This window comes from Numida meleagris, chromosome 1 (genome assembly GCF_002078875.1).
Source record: "Numida meleagris isolate 19003 breed g44 Domestic line chromosome 1, NumMel1.0, whole genome shotgun sequence".
Lineage (NCBI taxonomy): Eukaryota > Metazoa > Chordata > Aves > Galliformes > Numididae > Numida > Numida meleagris.
In genome coordinates this window covers 6366816-6386935 of record NC_034409.1, presented here as the reverse complement: position 1 = coordinate 6386935, position 20120 = coordinate 6366816, and the positions used below count along the sequence as shown (strand labels likewise).

Below are 20120 nucleotides of genomic sequence, written 5' to 3'. Positions count from 1 at the left end.
TCCCACCGCAGATGAAACCAGCGATATTTCTTGTAAGTGGGAACTGTGCCAACACAGCAACCTGGCTGCGTACAGGCCCTCACAGGGCTCCCTCTCTCAGGGTAGATCAATGGGATACAGCTGTCCCAAAGCAAGTTTTAAAAGCCAGTGAGCTACAACAGCAGTGCTAAAACCATACAGCTACAAAAGAAGCTGGGAACTGCAAGGACACAGACCTGAACTGTTTCTTACTTGTTTCGGGAGAGTGAATAAGCGCATGGCTAAATTGCAAAACCTCTGAACCAAAATTGACACTATCACCACAGACAGCAAAAAAGGGCAAGTTTTGCTATCATTTTCTATCTCTGTCCCTCCCAGAAACACAGTCACAAATTCTCATTATAAGCAATGTTTTATTTTTGCTAATGGGGACATCTCATTAGCTCCAAGGCATCAGGAGAAGGAATCTGAAATGTAGATTCATTCTGTCACTCTAGAAAAACAAGCTAATGAACCAATTTAATCATACACAGAAGCAATGGCTGGCAAAGTTCATTCTGCAGTTCAGAGAATCTTTCCGTGCATCAGAAGTGTTTACGCTCCATAAAGGATTTCCCCATGAAAGGCTTTCTCAGAGCCTCTTCCTCACCCCAAGATACATGAAACATCTTTTTTTTAAAAAAAAAAAAAAAAAAAAAAAAAAAAAAAAAACAGGAATTCAAGATTGTTTCCTTAGGGAAGCGATGTACCTGAGAAAAAACTGAAAAATGGTTTTGCCCACTGAAAGCAGCATCTGGTTTCTGCGAGCACCCTAGCAGCATTTCTCCCTCTCTGCAGACAGAGGTGCTCCATCTACAACACCTCGAGACCATCTGAAATCTACACTGAGCTCCATCACTTGCAAATTGATGAAAAGTGGCAAACAAACTAAATGTCCTTTCTCGGGTTTCATTAAAGGGAATGTATTTGGCTCTGGGTGCACAACTGAATCATATTTTCTCAAGATTAAATACTCATTCAAGTCTTTACTTCGAATTTTATGATTTAAATATTGTTTAAAGTGATACACACAGTGTATCTAAAGAGCAGTAGTAAAGCTATTTGTCTGCAGTCTTCTGGCATTAGTAATCTTTATCATATGAGAGCAAGACTGTTCATATCTGGATAGGAAAAAAATGTGTATTACGTAACATTTTTCCCCTTATCCTAAAACAGGAACCCTTAGATATCATGACAGCTTCACGTTTTATTTTACTAAAGCATTTAGCAGCATGCTGCTGAAAGGAAATGATTATGACAAAGACTGTTTAAAGGAAGTTAAAAGATAAAATGCAAACCAAACTGTTACATTTCCCTAGCTCCAGCTGCACCTGCAAGCACAGTGACAATGCTCACGAGGCAGAGAGATGCTAGCGCAGGTTTGCATATAAACAAGAAGAGTTGTGAATTTGCAGTGGTCTGGAGCTTTGCACTGATCTTCCATAACACAGTGACTTGTCTTGAACATGCTTACAAGGTGTAGGCCTTGTAAGAGATACACCAGGAACAACAGCAGAGCTGAATCTCAGGCTTGCCAGCTGTTTCACAAAAAAGAGCGCATCCTAATGAAAACAGGCTACGAGCCCTCCAACATGACCTCTCCAGGGCTAGGTCTCCTGATCATCCAGCTTTGAAGACTGTATGACAGCATTTCTTCCTTAAAAGAAGGAGCACCTGCCAAACCAGGTGCTAGCTCAGAAGAGCTCGGTGAAGAGAGAGAAAAACAAAAGGTCAGACATAGAGAAGTTTGCTCTCGAACCAGGGCACTGCCATCCTCCAACTCAATGAGCCAGACCTGTGGCAGGCTACTCTGCAGCCTCTCAAGTAACCACAGAAAGCATGTGGAGTGGTTTGCTCTCTTTCACAGCCACAGTAAGGAAACAAGCTTCTCCAAGCTGAATATTTTAAGAGTTGAAAGCATTTAAAATAAGCAGACATTGGACATTTCTCTCATTCTGTAGGTGAGGTTGCCATGCAACCCGCCTGAGGAAGAGCATGGGCTCTGGAAATTAATCAGACTCAGCAACACTCTGTATTCTTTTGCTGCCTATATCTCACATACAAAGGGAGCAATGAATAATACAGTTGCAAACCACAGAAGTATGTGTGAAAGGAGGAGGATTTGACACACAAAGGATTATCTGGCAGTTTACAAGACCCGAGGGTAGAAGGCACAGAGAGTTATCTACAAACAGATATATTTTATCCTGACAGATGAAGAAACACTGTTCATTTGAGATCACTGAGGCTGAAGCCTCTTACTTAAATAAACTGTCTTCACACTTCAGCTGCGAGGCAGAGTACCCAAAAGCAGGACTTGGTTAGATGCTGAAGCACTGCTCCTTGTTTTGTCTGACAGCATCCTCAAGTCAAATGATCCGAGTCCAGGCAGGTAAGTTTCACTGCCATTCAGCATGGTTGTTTTTAGCCTGCAGCCTGATTTTAGGTACTTCCAGTGAAAGCTGTGCAGAGTAACAATACAGTAACCTTCCACATGACATATATACCCATTTTGTTTCTGTTTCTGAAACTACGGCTTGATTTACTATTACACAATTACAAAATACTTCAGCAAAATTCAATGTTTGTGTAAGGACTTACTACAAATACTCCTAACTTAACTCACTGACTGGATGTCATTCCTAAAATCAGCTTTTGGATTTTTTAGTTGTGGATTTCTTTAAGACAATATATATGTGCTGTTAGAGCACAGTTTGCGTGACCTATTTCTCTCCGTTGACACTAGGAGAAGTGAAGGCAGCTAACATCTGAAGTTAGGATGGGACATTTCTCCCCATTCTGTCACTATCTGGATGTTCAGTGTTCTGACTTGCTGAGCACTCAGAACCACAGCTGGAACAATCTGAAAAGAAAAAAAATAGCTTCCATCTGCTTCAAATTGGGCATACAACAATCGTATACTCTTTCGATGATCATTCCTTTGTACCCTAGAGTAAGAGTTATTATTTTTCAGCTTCTGAAGAAATGATTAACTCTAATGAGTTCAGATGCCATAGGGATGATTTTTGGAAGAAAAACTGCTAAGAATCTACAGAATTTCTTTTAGTGAGCAAAACATCATCCTCCTCATTTTTTGAAATATCCTGCTAATTCTGGCTGAACGTTCAGATACATTTCTGTCAAAAGCACCTACAGTAGGCACTGTATTGAGAGAGCAGTGCTTCACTTAAACTATTTATCACAGAATCCTTAGAATTGGAAGAGACCTTTAAAGGTCATCTAGTCCAACTCCCCTGCAATGAACAGGGACATGCACAGCTAGATCAGGCTGCCAGGGAAAGTCACCAGGGATGGGGCATCCACCACATCTCTGGGCAACCTGTGCCAGTGCCTCACCACCCTCACTGTAAAAAACTTCTTCCGTACATCTAACCTAAATCTGTTCTCTTTGAGCTTGAAACCAATTCCCATTGCTCTACCACCGCAGACCCTGCTGAAGAGTCTCTCCCCTTCTTTCCTGTAGCTCCTCTTTAGACACTGAAAGGCCGCTCTCAGGTCACCTCATAGTGTTCTCATCTCGAGGCTGAAAAGCCCCAGCTCTCTCAGCCTGTCTTCATAGGAGAAGTGTTCCATCCCTTGGATCATTTTTGAGGCCCTCCTCTGGACGCGCTCCAACAGGTCCATGTCTCTGCTGTACCAAGGACTCCACATCCGCACACAGTACTCGAGGTGAGGCCACACCAGCACAGAGTAGAGGGTCAAAATCACCTCCCTCGACCTGCTGGCCGCACTTCTTTTGATGTAGCCCAGGATACAGTTGGCTTTCTGGGCTGTGATGGCACATTGCTGGCTCATGTCCATCTTGCCACCCCCACCCATGCCCCCAGGTCTTTCTCAGCAGGGCTGTGCTTGATCCTTTCATCCCCTAGCTTGTATTGGTAGTGAGGATTGCTTCAACCCAAGTGCAAGATCTTGCATTTGGATTTGTTGAACCTCACAAGGTTCTCTTGGGCCCACTGCTCAAGTCTGTCTAGGTCCCTCTGAATGGCATTCCGTCCCACTGGTGATATGGCACATCCCCCCTTTAGTGATATTGCACAATATTATCCATCTTAAAAAACACAACTAAAATGCCTTCAGTAGAATGCAATTCAGAGAACCATAGAATGCCTTGAGTTAGAAGGAACCCTAAAGACCATCTAGTTCCAAGCCCTGCTGCAAACAGGGTTGCCATCCACCAGCTCAGGCTGCCCAGGGCCCCATCCAGCCTGGCCTTGAGCACCTCCAGGGATGGGGCATCCACAGCTTCTCCAGGCAGCCTGTGCCAGTGCCTCACCAACCTCTGAGTAAAGAATATCTTCCTAACATCTAACTTTAAAGACATTCCCTCTTGTTCTATCACTAGCAGACTGTTTAAAAAGTCTGAGTCCCTCCTGTTTCTAAGTTCCTTCCAATTACTGGAAGGCCATAAAGAAGTCTCTCTGGAGCCTTCTCTTCTTCAGGCTGTTCAAGGCCAACTCTCTCAGCTTTTCTTCGCAGGAGAGGTGCTCCAGCCCTCTGATCACCTTCATGGCCCTCCTCTAGACACAAATTCAGACAGAACTGTACCTAAAGCCAAAGTTATGTGAAGACAAGCTACTTGCCTGGAAGAAGATATTTACTGAATGATTACATCACTGGCAAAGACATAACCCTATCCCTTTCCTCTCATTGACAGCATCAAACACTGAAAAGAAATACAGGAACAGAATGATAAAGCCAGATAGCTTATTTTTTTTTGCTGGGACCAACTTTAGGAAGATGAAGCTATACTCTGATTCCTCTCTATAGGGCTTCAGATATAGTTTCTACACAACAAATGATTAATTACTATGAAATAAACAAATCTGTTGTTCACTTACCCTGCTGTCTCGGTACACATCAAAAACAACTGAAAAAGAGAGAAAAAAAAGTTAACCTTGAAAGATACAGTTCCACAGAAGATGACTAAAACTCTTCTGGAGAAGAGAAAGCTGCAGGGAGATCTCATTATAGCCTTTCAATATTTAAAGGGAGATTATAAACAGGAGGGAAATCAACTTTTTACATGGACAGATAATGATAATACAAGTGGAAATGGTTTTAAATGAAAGGAGGGGAGATTCAGATTAGATGTCAGAGAGAAGTTTTTCTCTGAGAGGATGTTGAAGTGCTGGAACAGGCTGCCCAGAGAGGCTGTGTATGTCCCACCCCTGGGGGTGTTCAGGACCGGGCTGGATAGGGCCCTGGGCAGCCTGATCCTGTACATGATCTATCGGTTTGCAAACCTGCCTGTGGCAGGGAGGGTGGAACTCGATGATCCATGAGGTTCCTTCCAACCCAAGACATTCTGTGATTCTAAATAGATACTCGTGTACACTAAACAATTGGCAAAGTCAATACATCTAAAGAACTGCAAGCCAGAATTAGGTTAATTTTCAAGAGGAAGTTGAACATTTTCGAGAACTATTGTTAATACACTGATAGAGTGTCTGCTGGGCTTTTTTGTTTAATTCTGGTTCGTTTTGTTCATTTTTCCTCCCAACGGATATCATCAGATAAACTCGTTGTACAGGGAAAAGCTTATCACCTATATTACTGCTGTTTATTTTACAGCAGAACTGAGACATTTCATGGAAGGATAGGACTCCACTGTGCTAGACATCACACAAACGTTTAACGAAAGTTCTTGCTTCAAAAAGGTTAGGACTTCAGCAGACAACAAGACAAGCAGGTTGTAGGAACAAAGGGGTCAGTGGGCATGCTGAGGATGAGGCACTGAAAGGGCTATGTTTAAAGTAACAGAGCACACACTGCACACCTACTGTTATCAACAGCTCCTTCAGAGAGTATCTGCTACTCAGTGATTTAAGTCAAGCTGCCTTGCGTAGTTACATTGTTGCCACTCCCATTGGTTAATTAAGCATGAATCTTTGTACATGCTTCTATCTATTAGCTTCTGTTCTGTATTGTTAAGCAAACCTTTGATTTGTCTTTCTATGGAAAAATCTACAGACAAGCATTCAGGCACGACTGCATGCAGAAATTGTACCAGTTCAGCAGAGGAAAGAAAAGCCAGGATTAGAAAAAAACTCAGACAAACGCTTCCTTCACTAATGAGGAAGGGAATATTTCAGCTAACTAAGAGATTTCCCAATCCACATAAGATAAACTAAACTCAGGATATGACTGAAGAACACTTGAGCCCCAGCAGCTCCTCAGGAAGCTGCCTGTCAATAGCAGACAAGTTGATAGATCATGTCCACGCATGTAAAGCCACTCAGAAGCTTAAGCTCATGCTTTGTGCAAAGCTGGCTGCACTAACACAAAACTCAGGGCCAGAACCAGTCACGTCATTGTTTTTGACCATAAGGCTTAAAAATCTACAGCTTTTTGCACAAGCTCAGTTACATCAATTTAAAATGACGCTCTAGAATTAAGTCCTGTGATTTTCTCAGCAAGACAAGCCCTCAGTGGCTAAGTCACCAATGCCAGGATAAGCACAGCAGCCCTAGATTTCTTCCACAGCTGTTCAGCTGAACTTGTTGCTTGCACTGTGTACAACGGAAAACTTTTTCATCTGAGTTTCATTATAAAACAATGCCTGTCAGCTTGGAGCAAGCCTATGGCAGCAGTGATCGTTAATCACTGAGGCTGAGTGGGATTTACAACTCCATTAAGACTGATTTCACATTGGTGATTAATTTAGGACGCTGACAAACAGGGAACAGAGAGGAAAACTTGAAGTGTTCTTTAGGGACCACCTGTGCCAGTGAGACTGGAGTAAAACTTTACCTGCAATTGCTCAGAACTGAGGGCAAGTGAAGGTGTGGCTCTATGGCAAGTATCAATACCTCTGGAGGACAGTTTTCACTGGGCTCTTACGAAAGGATTTTAGAAGGTTCTAGCACCATTTAAAATTATTTAAAATGCATTTGCCCATCTGTTATCTTACGGCTCCAACTCTGCAGTGCTTCAGCTGTTCTGACTCAATTCTTCCATCTGGAAATACTAACAGACCAACTGGAAAAAGCAGAGCAAACAGCGCTGAAAGCCCCAACGAAGCAAGGAGTCAGGGAAAGAGCCACAATACCTTCCCTTCTGAAGGCAAACAAATGCAGACTTTCTTTGTTAACAACACATATGCTGCTAGACAGTGAATTGAGGGATATGGTTGGGCGTGGGGAAGGTATGGGAGAAAAAAGACTGCAGAAAACGTTTTCTGTATGGCAGTTCACTGCAGCAGGATGGGTTACCCACATTCAGTGCCCAAGACCAAAAGGTTAACAAATCTCCATCCCAGAAGGCGACCCTGAACCCTCCTTTCCCTAGAAGGTAATTTGGACAGCACAGTTTAACCTACTTTACATTGGATACCACTTCAGATCTTTCAGTTCACCAGGCAGCAGTTTCAGAACTGAAATCTTGGCATCCATTTCTAAAAATAGTGTCCTGAATTTTTATCTATCAGCTGACTACATACAGGCTGAAATTATGTTGGAACACAGAGGAAAATTAAAACAGTAATCACAATGTCAGATCTGTATGATTGATTTTACTTCAAAATGTTAGGGCTACAGATCTGATAAATTAGCATAATAATTATATGTATTATATTCAGACTGAAATAAAGGAACCATGCAGAGCCACATTTTTTAAAATGTCAATTAAAAAAAAGACTGGCATTAAACGGAATCCTTTTAGAAAGTCAGACAGAACAGATCTGTTTGAGTGCCGTGGTTACTCAGCAAAATTAGTAACCATGCTCAAAGCTTACTTAATGGTTGAGCAGTCAAACTTGTATGAAAGACAATACAACTGACAGACAATTCTTATGTGTATGTGTATGTGTTTTACTGAATTGAGGGTTGGTCCGTGCCAGAGCAATTTAAGTTTCTTCATCTTGTTTTTCACCTCTCCTGATCACACATCACAACAAAACACTATCTTAGTTTCCTGACATGGTTTAGTGAGATTATTTCTGATAAAAATTGTAAAGGACTTCATATTTACAAACTGAGACAATTTAATTAGGTTGCTTAGGTGTAGTAGAATCTCATCAAATACCATTAAAAAGTATGAGCAGATCATAGAATTAGCTAGGTTGGAAAAGACCTACAAGATCATCCAGTCCAACCATCCACCTACCACCAATAAGCCCTCTAAACCATGTCTCTCAGCGCTATATCTAAACGTTTCTTGAACACCTCCAGGGACGGTGACTCAACCACCTCCCTGGGCAGCCTGTTCCAGCGCCTGACCACTCTTTCAGAAAAGTAGTATTTCCTAATGTCCAGCCTAAATCTCCCCGGCGCAACTTGAAGCCATTCCCCCTCGTCCTGTCACTAGTTACAAGAGAGAAGAGGCCGACCCCCAGCTCACTACAACCTCCCTTCAGGTAGTTATAGAGAGCGATGAGGTCTCCCCTGAGCCTCCTCTTCTCCAGACTGAACAATCCCAGCTCCCTCAGCCGCTCCTCATAAGGCCTGTGCTCCAGACCCCTCACCAGCTTCGTCGCCCTCCTCTGAACAAGCTCCAGGGCCTCAGTGTCTCTCTTGCAGTGAGGGGCCCAAAACTGGACACAGTACTTGAGGTGGGGCCTCACCAGTGCTGAGTACAGAGGGACAATGACTTCCCTGCTCCTACTGGCAACACTATTTCTGATACAAGCCAGGATGCCCTTGGCCTTCTTGGCCACCTGGGCACACTGCTGGCTCATGCTCAGCTGAGGATCGACCAACACCCCCAGGTCCGTTTCCTCCACACAACCTTCCAGCCACTCTGCCCCAAGCCTGTAGCATTGCCTGGGGTTGTGGCAGCCGAAGTGCAGGACCCGGCACTTGGTCTTGTTGAACCTCATCCCGCTGGCTTCAGCCCAGAGATCCAGCCTGTGCAGATCTCTCTGTAAGGCCTTGCTACCCCCAGGCAGATCGACACTTCCTGCCAGCTTGGTGTCGTCTGCAAACTTACTGAGAGTGCTCTCAACGCCCTCATCCAGGTCATCAATAAAGATATTGAAGAGGACAGGCCCCAGCACCAACCCTGGGGATAAATGCAGATAAAATGCTGTAGAAATTTCTATCAGAATATCGATCTATGAGCTCTTGAAAATAAACTTCCAGATCTTTTCTTCAGAGTATACACCAATATTTAGCATAAAAGATCTTTATAAGTATTTTTCCTTACTATTGAACGCCTTTTGTTAAGCATTTCTTACCCCGTTACTCAGATGCTGATTTTTTCTTATTTAGAAACAAGCATAAGGGGGAAAAAAAACCTTTAAAGAAAATAAACAGCAAGCAAACAAACAGAAAGAACTTTTGGTTTTAAGTCTTTGCGAATATGAGTGCAGAATGTCCTTAAAAACCTCCATCAACACCCTCCTTCCCTCCCTATGATCTCTTTTCTAACTGAAGTCTTAAGATACTTACAGTCTTCATCCAAGAATTTGTACTGTATGTGTTTCTTGAAAAACTCCTGTATTGACCTGCAGATCTCCTCATGCTGCTTAGAGATATGGTCATAGTATTGAGTGTAGTCCCTCTGTGATATACCTGTCAAAAAAATGTTGATTATGAAGAGCTTCAGACACACGAAAAAACAAACCAATACAAAAAACAACCACAGAGAACACAGCTGTCAGAGTACACACATTATCATCTCTATTTCAAAAGACAAGGTTCTCCCAGGTTTCAACCATTAACAATGACTTGCTGTTTGGTTTTATTTTCCAGTACTGGAAGCCCTGCCATTACAAACGTTCTCCTTGTACAGTTATGCCCTATGTTTTCTGAACCTCATTTTATATACACACACTCTCACTATTTTTAAGTGAGTTTCAGAAGTAATCTTTGCCTGTGTTTAAATTTCCAGCTGTTGTCTTGTCCTTTCAGTTTTATTCACCATGTTTATTCTGGTGAAAAACCTTTTGTTCAGCACTTCAATTTGGAAGAGTGAAATGAAAGGGGGAGAGGCCAGGTTTGCCAATTAGCAAAGACGACAGAATTGAATGTACCATAAAGATTCTCATTTAACCTACTCACTAAGCATGGAATAAAACGTACCTGTTTGATAAGACACTAGAGTTGAAACCTTAAATCCTAGAGTCAACAAAATGACACACAATCTAGTATCTTTGAGCCCATCTTGAGAGCTTTCTTCCATCTCTGACATTAGATAAATTATCCCAACTACATCACAAGCACTCAGTTTCAGGCATTTGTTTGAAAACAAGATGATAGTTTATGTCTAAGAGACTAAGTCTGAGTTTAGGACAATGCTGACCACCTCCAAAGATGTGCTCTTTAAAGAAGTTCATATAAAGTTTATGTTGTCAGTGGAACTTTGCGTTATTAATACCACCGCAAATCTTATGTCTAAAAAGAAAAAGCAAGAGATGGTGGCATTGCAGGGGATGCAGATGTCTAACTGGAAAAGCATTCACTACACTTTGCAACTATCACGCCTTAGCTTGACTGATTGGCTCATTAATTTTAAGAACATGGGAACATATTGTGAAAAGAACTTGGAAGAGTCTGAGGAAATGCAGTTGGCATGCTTGCTAAAAAACCCATACTGGTAAATTCTTCAGGTTTCAAAACTTAGTAATGAAATGTGCAGAATGTTTAATTAGCCAGAGTACAAATGCCTTGGGGTATTTGAAAGTAAATATCACTCTCTCTCTCTCAAGCATATATATTATGCGCACATACTCATTCTGTAATAGATCTCTGTTCAAATGTTTTAGAAGTTATTACAGTGATGCCTATCACTGGCAGTTGTGTTCTAGTAGCACTTAGAATCATAGAATCATTTAAGTTGGAAGGGACCTTTAAAGGTCATCTAGTCCAACTCCCCTACAATGAACAGGGACATCTACAGCCAGATCAGGTGCTCAGAGCCCCATTCAGCCTGAATGTCTCCAGGGATGGGGCACCCACCACCTCTCTGGGCAACCTGTACCAGTGCCCCACCAAACTCACTGTAAAAGACTTTTTCCGTATATCTAACCTAAATTTACTATCTTTAAGCTTGAAGCCATTTCTCCTTGTTCTGTCACCACAGACCCTGCTAAACAGTCTGTCCCTTTCTTTCCTGTTGCTCCCCTTCAGATACTGAAAGGCTGCTATCAGCTCACCTCGCAGCCTTCTTTTCTCCAGGATGAACAGCATCATAGAATCACTTAACAGGACAGGATTCAGCTCTTCCTCTTTCAGGAAGTTACATCAATACCATTAAGTTATACAGGATTAATGGACAATCTCAGCTATTAGCAAAATAAACTCTGTTACAAGGAAGTGCAATAAAGCCTGCGATTGGCATTAATGGACGGAGAATGTGAAAATGAGTATGGAATCACTAGAAGTAACAATCAAATGAAAGGAGAACAGAATGGTACATGCTAACAGCACCCAGATTAGCGGGTCCCAAAAAATCTTCATGCAGTTCGTAGAACACCCTGATCAAGAGACAAAGGATGGGAAGTAAATTCCTAGCAATCGGCTAAGGTGGGATAGGATGGAGAGAAATTGTTGACAGCTCCTAACAGGTACAAAAAGGCACATGCTGTACTAGCATGTAGTAACTGTGCTGAGAAGATGCCAGGAGAAACAACGAGGACTAGATATCCCTTCACCGCTATATCATCATGAGGAATCCTGGACACATCACTTTGATTGGTGCCATCTTGGTGCTTGTGAATACGTAGGTATGAGACAAAAAGTGAACAAACTTGCTTTTATTTTGGAGGAAAAAAAATCACTTCCTTTCCTATAAATTCTGGATTACATCTTTGCTACATCACTGCTACAACACTTCCTTGTTAGAAGAGTTCAAGCAGAATGGTTCTTGCTAAGGACCATCATGTGGTCCAATCCTATGCCATTTTCATTTCTGTTCATCTTTAAAGATTCCATGGTAGCCCACATTGAAAAGGAATTCTAACTCCAGGATGGTACTATGGCTGAAATTAAACCTCTCAGTTCAAGCACCTGTGTAGTAGATGTCTAGGCTAGTCAATATATCTAGAGGAATATACAGAATATAATTTGAATTCAGACACATGGTACACCTCTGGATGTATTCTGACCTCCACAACTTTCTGCACTTAACATCCAAGTGCGGTCACATTTTATCAACATAACAACCAACTGCCTCTGAATTCGTTCTGCAGGTTGGGTATGATTAAATTCTTTCCTGAATATAAAGGAATTCCTTAAAAAACAGCCTTTGGGCGAAGTTTCTGAATTAACAATTAGAACCAAGAATATTCCTACTGTAATATCGGGCTTACTATGTCATCAGGCTTTTAAAGACTGAGGAGAGAGAAAATTGGCATGCCACATTTTAAATTACAGACAGAAGAAAAACATTAATTCCCCAAATGAGCGTGATAAGGAAGAAGTGTCTTCAGATTCAGCACTGATTCAAGTAACCAGAGAAAATTCTAAGATCTAATAATTTAATCTCTAAGATAATTCTCACCTATAAGCTTGTTTTCCTTGACAAAGCATCTGAATTCTGCACCAGGAATTAGTTCACACCATTTGCGAAGAACGAGCTAAAAAGGGAAAACAAGAGACAAAATATTATTTCAGAAGGGTAACTTTTTTTTTTTTTTTAAACAGGTACATCTTCTAGATCTTTCAACAGTTTTGCTGCAATAGTAAGACGATCTCTGATGTTAATTCTGATACAAGACAACAAAACCATCTTAACCTGCAGTTCATACAATCATGGAATGGCTTGGATTGGAAGGGATCTTAAAGATCCTGCTGCCATGGGCAGGATTGCCACCCACGAGATCAGTTCATATAATTATCTTAGGAAATACTCAAAAGCAATTTGACTTAGTATTAGTTTATACATGATCAAAATGTAAAAATAAAAATTATCTTAGTAGGCAATGATTTCCCAATTTAGAGCCTCCTTTTCGGAAGGCCAAAGTATTTAAACACTGATGCTCAGAAAACAATTCAATACTTGCCACCTCTTCGCATAATTACATGTTTGGAGCACGCTATGTCAATATATACGTCAGGGGCTCCACATTTAAAGACCCTTGAACATAGCTCTTACATTTATTTATGAATGCCCTCTGCGACTGGTCAGAAATAGGCCACTAGCACTGACTACATCTGATGGTCACCAGGTCCTTCACGGGAGGATGAGAAGTTGTAAGTTGAAAGAAGAAAGTTCAGACTGGTCACAGGAAAAAACTTTTTCACCACGAGGACAGTCCAGCATCTCAATAGCCCCCTCAGAGGGGAGGAACAGCCTCCATCCACTGAGGTTTCCATGACCACATTTGACAGCACACCATACAACCCGATTTTATCTCACAGCTTACCTGGCTCTCAGCATGAGAATGAACTAGAGCACCAAGGAGGCCCCTCCTACCTTAATTATTCTCTCTTCCACTTTGTACAGAATTTAAACATGAAATTATTTATGAAACAACTTCTAAGTTTCATTAATGATAAAGCATGGAAAACAAAAACCACCCACTGTACAACACAATAAATCTGCCATGGAGTAGACAGAAAGCTGCTCTCTAGTCAAAAGAGCTGATGAGCAGAATTAAATTTAACCAAATCAGCCTCTATTCCGGTATACACCCAAGCAGAATTCTGTGATGCCTCTGAAAGCACAAACTGGTTAAAATAAGGACACGGGATCAAAATCGTAACCAAACTATTATCATGAATAGGAGAGAATGCCTGGTAACTAAAGCATCTCTCTGACATTTTATCAAGTTTCTGTTTTTCCTAAGTTGAAGCACTCAGATGCATCCATTCTTTCAAGGGCCTCAGTTACTGCTCGTCGGTACTGGAAACTCCAAGCACTATCAGCTGCAGTATAAAAATCAGTAACCAAAGGTGATGCTCCTAACTACAATGTAAACATGAAACTCTCTTCCGTATCGCTAAAGCCCATTAAGACAGCACTTCAAAACAGTGCTCGTGCACTTTCTGAAAGCCCTTTTAAGCCCACGGGATGATGACAAAAAGCTGTACTTACATAAAAATTATTAGAGACATAACTAGATGCTATCATAAAACTGACAGCACCACAAGAACTGTTTAATGCAATATCCGAGTCACTAACTAAATATTTTAAACCAGCAGAAAGCACATCTAATGAGATAATATAGACCATCTCAGTTCTTAGTAAACAGCTACAAACCCCAGCCACTACAGCTAGCTTCTCTTAGTAACCTCAGCCGTGACGTTCCCAAGAAGCGTGTTTTAGGGAATATACGACTCTCAGCTAGTGAACTTCACCTTCTGGCAAAACCTGACAGACAATAGAGAAAGCTGCAAGGAAGCTTCAAACATCTGAATTTCAGCTTGGCTCTGACCCACAGCTAAATGAACTCCTAGTGACTCCAGTTCTTAACCACACTTCCCCACACTGCCCAAGCAACACAAAACAAACCAAAAAAATATTTTTGGGCACATACTCAAGCACAAGTGGCAGCCTGCCCACAAGCAATTCACTTAGGTTAACCTAGAAATCATACAGAAAGTCTTACCTCATAGTTCAAGGAAGGATCAGGGGAATCATCAGTACAGTGAATAAATCTGGAAAAGTCACAGGCATCAAAATATGCTTTTAGATACAGGATTCTAGGCATAGTGAGGAAAAATAACCCCAAAATGTTAATTCCAAAACCACAGCTAAATTACCTCTAAGATAGATAAAGCAAGTAATTTCAGTGTGTCAAAAAGACAAAACAGAACAACTGCTTTCCACAATTATAAACAGTCACCTTTTTTTGATGTAGTGAAGTTTGGAAGAGCCTAAAATTGGACAGGAACTTGGCTAAAATGTGAGTGCTCATTCAATGTTGAGTCTTTCGCTTGAATCAACAGCGCTGCTCCTTTTGTCTTTATTGATATGTAGGCATAACTGGATCCTCAAAGCACGAAATAAACATTAAAAGCACTAGGGAAAACATGCTGCAATGAAACTTGATTAGATTGTTAACGTTTAACTTCCTAAACTGGATAACTGAGACACATCACCGTGCCTTGCAGCAGTTCAGGATTATTTTCATTTCTATGAACAGGAGATGCAAAGCAGTGCTACTCAACACTACTGATTCCACAGCATGGTGTTTTACTAAATTAAGAGCCTTAAGAAATACTCTTAGAAATCTCCTGAGAGTGAAAACAAACAAAACCATTTCCATAACCGCAAGCAGATGTCAGGGTTTTGTCCCTTGTGAGCAGCTCACTCTCTGTGCCACCATCCAGGAACTACCCAGAATGGAGACAGTTATATCCAAGACAACTTCTACGTACATTTTTGCTGTTATACAGCAGGTCTTGATAATTCCCTTTGAAAGTTACAGGAATCATTACAAAAGAACATAAATCTTCCATCCAAACGTACTCCCTGACAACAAACTACTTTGATGCTCAGAACTGTGTAAAGGGTCACTACTCAGCAACAGTCTCAAATGGCAACATTTCTCCTGTCTCACTTCGGCACTGTACTTAAGACTTCTGGATTGCTAGCATCTCTCCTCTAAGCAGCGCACCGTAAGATGTGGCTGCCTAATGCCTTTACTCTTAGTAGGCAAAGCATCGTGCTGCCCAGCCTTCAATCTGAAGCTAAGGGCTCTCGGAAGAGCTTTCTCAGTACGCTGCCAGAAGAAATAAATTTTTAGTTTAGGCTTTAATATTCGCTACACAGAGAAGAGCATGCTTTCCAAATGTAAAGTAACCAAAGAGACCACATATCTGCAAGCCTATGTAAACAGATAACAGCTACAGTTTATATTTCTAGCCATTTAAGATCTGTCGAGGCAATAGAAACACTCCTGAGAGCTTGCAGTTTTGTTATCCTCAAAACTCCCCCTTTGCAATCATATCTGCTTACCGTGCTCAAGAAAAATATTCCCCACATACCAAAATACTCATAAACTACAGACAAAAAGGCAGCTGAAGCCCAACACACGGTGTTCTGCAGTCCTTGCACGTTAGGACCTGCATTACCCTTCAGATAAATCCACGTTGGAGATTGGGGTATCTATAATGTGCTCCATTTCAGTTAGATGCAGTCTTTTCCAGCTGTCAAAAAACAGCCTTAAAAAAAAAAAAGACAAAACTATCCCTTGCTCAACACTCAAATATTTCGGGTGGAGGCTACATGGGGAGAAGATACTCTCTGTTCTTTTGTATTTTTGTATTTTTTAGCAACTTGTTCCAGCATTAGCTGTCTGGACACAGCTGAATTTACCCATTACACAGAACCTTCTCAATATTAGAGGCAGAAGGCTAAGCAGGGTTTCTTTCAACTGCATCCTCTTCAGGTTTGGAGCCAACTGAAGGAGCATGAGAGACTTGAGGACTGCAAAACTGAAAGAGAGGCCAGCTCCCTTTTCTGAAACCTTTGAAATTTGTTAGTAAGCAGGAAGGAACTAAACTCCGCTGTTTATAGACCTTGTGTTGTGGTCAACAGCTTGTTTACAGACTTAAATGTCAACAAGAGAAGGATCAAGGTCTTTTTAAAGCAGCAAATGCATGCTAATCTCTAAATGCATATACTTGACAACAGGACACATTAAATGAAGCTGTTGTGCAGTTCAGCATGCAACACTGAGAAAAATGATTTAAGAAGGTTTGTAAAATCTTCAGTATCCATCTTGCTATGAGAGCTATGAACTGAGATTACTATCCACAGAATAAACAATTACAAATATAATGAGAACTGTCAGAATCCCTTTGTACCAGACAGTTCTGCTGACAATGCCTCCTTGTTTAATTTAAAACCTTAATAAAAAAATCAAAGATAAATTTCTAACAGCAAGAAATATTCAGCTTTAAGGACTACAAGCAAATAGGAAATACAGACACTACTGAATCTTGTACTACCTGCACTGCAAATTGCTAGGAAAAAATGGGCATGTGAGCAAAACCTCAAGAAAAGAAAACGTCAAAGGCCTCATATTCAACATCACCTCATATGGAACTGTTTATCTTGTAATAGGTTATATTCAAGTCTTAAGCAACAGGTACTGTCCTTGCAAAAAGGGTACCCTGATTGCCAAGTCACTTCTTCACGAGCCAGCGCTGCCTCCTATGTTCTGTCAGGGGAACACAGGCTGTTAGCCCTGCACATCAGAAAAAAAAAGCCTTACAATTTCCCACTAAAAAGCAAAAACCATACTTTCTGGTTGAATAAATCAAGTTTAGTGTCAGCAGTGTCATATTTGACTTTCTCTGAGTCAGGCATTTCGTCACTCATAAGTTACTCATTTCATGAACATCCAGCTCAACCAGAGAACACCGTGATTCCTCTGGGAGCTGTTTCACCTGCTCCTGCCCGGGCCAAAGGGCAGTACCTGCGGAGAACATCTTTTGCATGAGGTAGCTTTTGACCAAGGCTGAACTTCAGATATCATCTCTACTGATGTTTTTCCAGTTGTTTAATAACCGCAAAAATGCTGTGAGGTTCAACATCCATCCCAACAGTGACACCTGCAGATCTAAAACGCTCAGCACTGCCCTGCAGAACAGGAACAATCCCTGAAGTTCAGCAAAATTTCCAAGGTTTATATTCGGCTTATTAGTGACAACAAGCTTATCTTTCAAAGGGCGTGACCCTATCATTAAAACTAGTGCTACTGTTTCTGTCAGCCGCAGGGTGGGTATTCGCTTTTAACAACACGTAGCCCAAACGTTCTAATAATAGTTTTCTTGCTCATGTACTATAGACCTTTTGTTCAAAAGAGGAGTGTTAATTGCTTCACAGAAATCCCAGTTAGAAAGGGATTTCTTCTGTCTCATAACCACGTTAAGTTCTTGAAAGCCTACATTAAAAACTGGAAAGTTAAGGACCGCACCACCCGCAAGTTTTCTGTGAACTCAGCGAAGTAAAATGTAGTGCTTACTTGAAGCAGAAACAATGACTGTGTTAACGAGTACGCTGCTCTCAAGTCTTTGCTAATTTATGTCTGTTCCAAGAGGCAAGTTAACTCATTCTGAGCTTTTAAACCAAACAAGTGTCAGCATGACGAGAGAATGCAAACATTTCAACAGTCAAAGCTTATCTAGTCACATTCAGCGTATCTGCAGTAAGGCCATGTTTTTAATGGTTTGTGTCGAGGTATTGCATAGCAGAAATTTCCTCAGAACTGGAGACAGTTGAGAATTGCAGCAAGGGCATTTCCCTGACCTGAACAACAGACAGATCAATATCAGAGAAGCAGACAGGAAATGGGAGAGGAAAGAGGCAGCAAAAGTGCTTTAAGTCCCACATCACTGGCAACGTTGCATTAAGAAACAGATCTTCAACTTGCCATTGTAAAGTCTTTTCTGTACCGCAACCAGGAAGCGTATTTTTAAGTTAATACCACTGGACAGGAAAAAAAAAGTAAACAAAATCTCAGTTGTTAATTATGCAGGCCAAGAAACTTTTAGACCACACCAAACGCTAATGAAAAAAGTAGAAATATAGTGCTTTTATCCACCCCCCACCCTCTGATCAGCCCTTCCAAGGGATTTAGATACATTACGTTTTCAGTTTTTGTTTGTTCAGCACTTAGGTCCTTATGCCAACTGCACTTCTAGTTTCTGCTTGCTAAGGACTAGGGAGCTGGCAGCTAATCAATAGCATAATTAAGCCCACCTTTGTAACTCAGCAATAATCATTTCTGTGTTCAGATGGGGACATTTTGTATTAATAACTTGGCAATTTAGAAATACCATGCACAGACCGGACAATAATTTGTGCCTCATTTGAGCACAGCGCACTCACAGGATACACAGAAACCAAAGCGTTTTTACACGTGTGATGTTCACCCTGTTGTAAGGACCTTTTCCACTCAAATTCACATTAGACTTTACAGGAAGGGCAATAAACAAAATGCTTCTCAAACGAAACTTCACCTTAAGCTTGAGATAAGGCGACAATCACATCTCAAGGTTGGCTTATCTGCCACCCGCTAGCTGAGTTGCGTTATCCAACTGTGCATTCTATTTTAGCACTCTGGAAGAGGAGTGCAAATGGACTGAACTGGTGCAATTTGAGGTACTGCTTTTCTGCTGCAGGTTACTTCTCCCCCAGCAGGATCAGCAGAAGAGAACATACCTGCTACAGGCTGCTCAGCCAACGCTGCTTTTAGTCTGGTGCGAATCGAAGGTGAAGTTACTGATGGCTTGAGTTAACACCCACACTGTGAAATTTCACAGCATAGGAACTAGAATGCATTCACTGCCTCCTCTGTAAGTCAGTGCTGTCTGCAAAGGGCAAGGTGAATAGCTGAGGCACTAACCTGGCCTGATATGAGATAAAAACCCTGAGAGCAAACACACCAATTGCAATCCCAATGCTTTCTACCATATAAATGGCATAACCTAAAAGCACTAAACCGCACACACACGCAAGCCTAGTTGCCACAACTTTTAAAATCACACAGTGCTTTCTAAATACTTGATTGTGTCCCAAACTCATTAGAATGAGGTTAACCAAACCAGCATTCACCAAGGAGCTTGGGGTAATTTTTGCTCAATTTCTTTACGTGTGAGGACAGTAGAATACAAAAAAAAAAAAAAAACAGATATTCACAAAGGACTTGATACAAAGTGTACAGACAGTTTCAGACCCACAAGATACTTCCAGCCCTATGAGCAGTTACAACAAAGATCACATTAGTGCTCGTCCTGAGGACAGTTTGCTCCAAGGGTTACCAGGCCAAGCAGCCTGACCTCCCATCAGTGGAAATCATGAAGAAAAGCTCCTTAGTAAGGCACCTGAGACACTGTGCACTCAACTCTGAAATGCAGATGGCATCTCCCTTACCACTTTCATTCCCTACGGTCCCAGACCTTTAAATTTTTAGTGCTTCCCACTGTTTCCCCAGTCTAACATACTTTTCAAACTGTCTTATCACTTCAACATCTTCTCCCCTCTTTCTCAGTCTCCTCCTCTCCGCCTCATACTGTTGTAGGTTAGATATAACGTAAAACCTACTATCAGAATTGGACTGACAGCACTACTAGCACTCCATAAATGCAGAGATAAGGATGAGGATGCCGTTATCTATTCGTTATTTCAAATGCACCAACAGACTGCAGGGGAAAAAAAGTGCTACTAGAGTTACAGGAACAAAAAGG

The 20120-nt window shown here is 41.4% G+C and overlaps 1 protein-coding gene across 1 annotated transcript in view; it reads right to left on the bottom strand.

Annotated features, from left to right (window-relative positions):
• CDC123 (cell division cycle 123) overlaps positions 1 to 20120 on the bottom strand; it is a 38129-nt gene that overhangs the window by 7481 nt on the left and 10528 nt on the right. The window contains exons 7-10 of the mRNA XM_021384379.1: positions 14531 to 14579; positions 12481 to 12556; positions 9429 to 9551; positions 4881 to 4909 (exon numbers count right to left, since the gene is read on the bottom strand). Coding sequence (XP_021240054.1) covers positions 4881 to 4909; positions 9429 to 9551; positions 12481 to 12556; positions 14531 to 14579 — 277 coding nt within the window. The remainder of the gene's footprint in view (positions 1 to 4880; positions 4910 to 9428; positions 9552 to 12480; positions 12557 to 14530; positions 14580 to 20120) is intronic.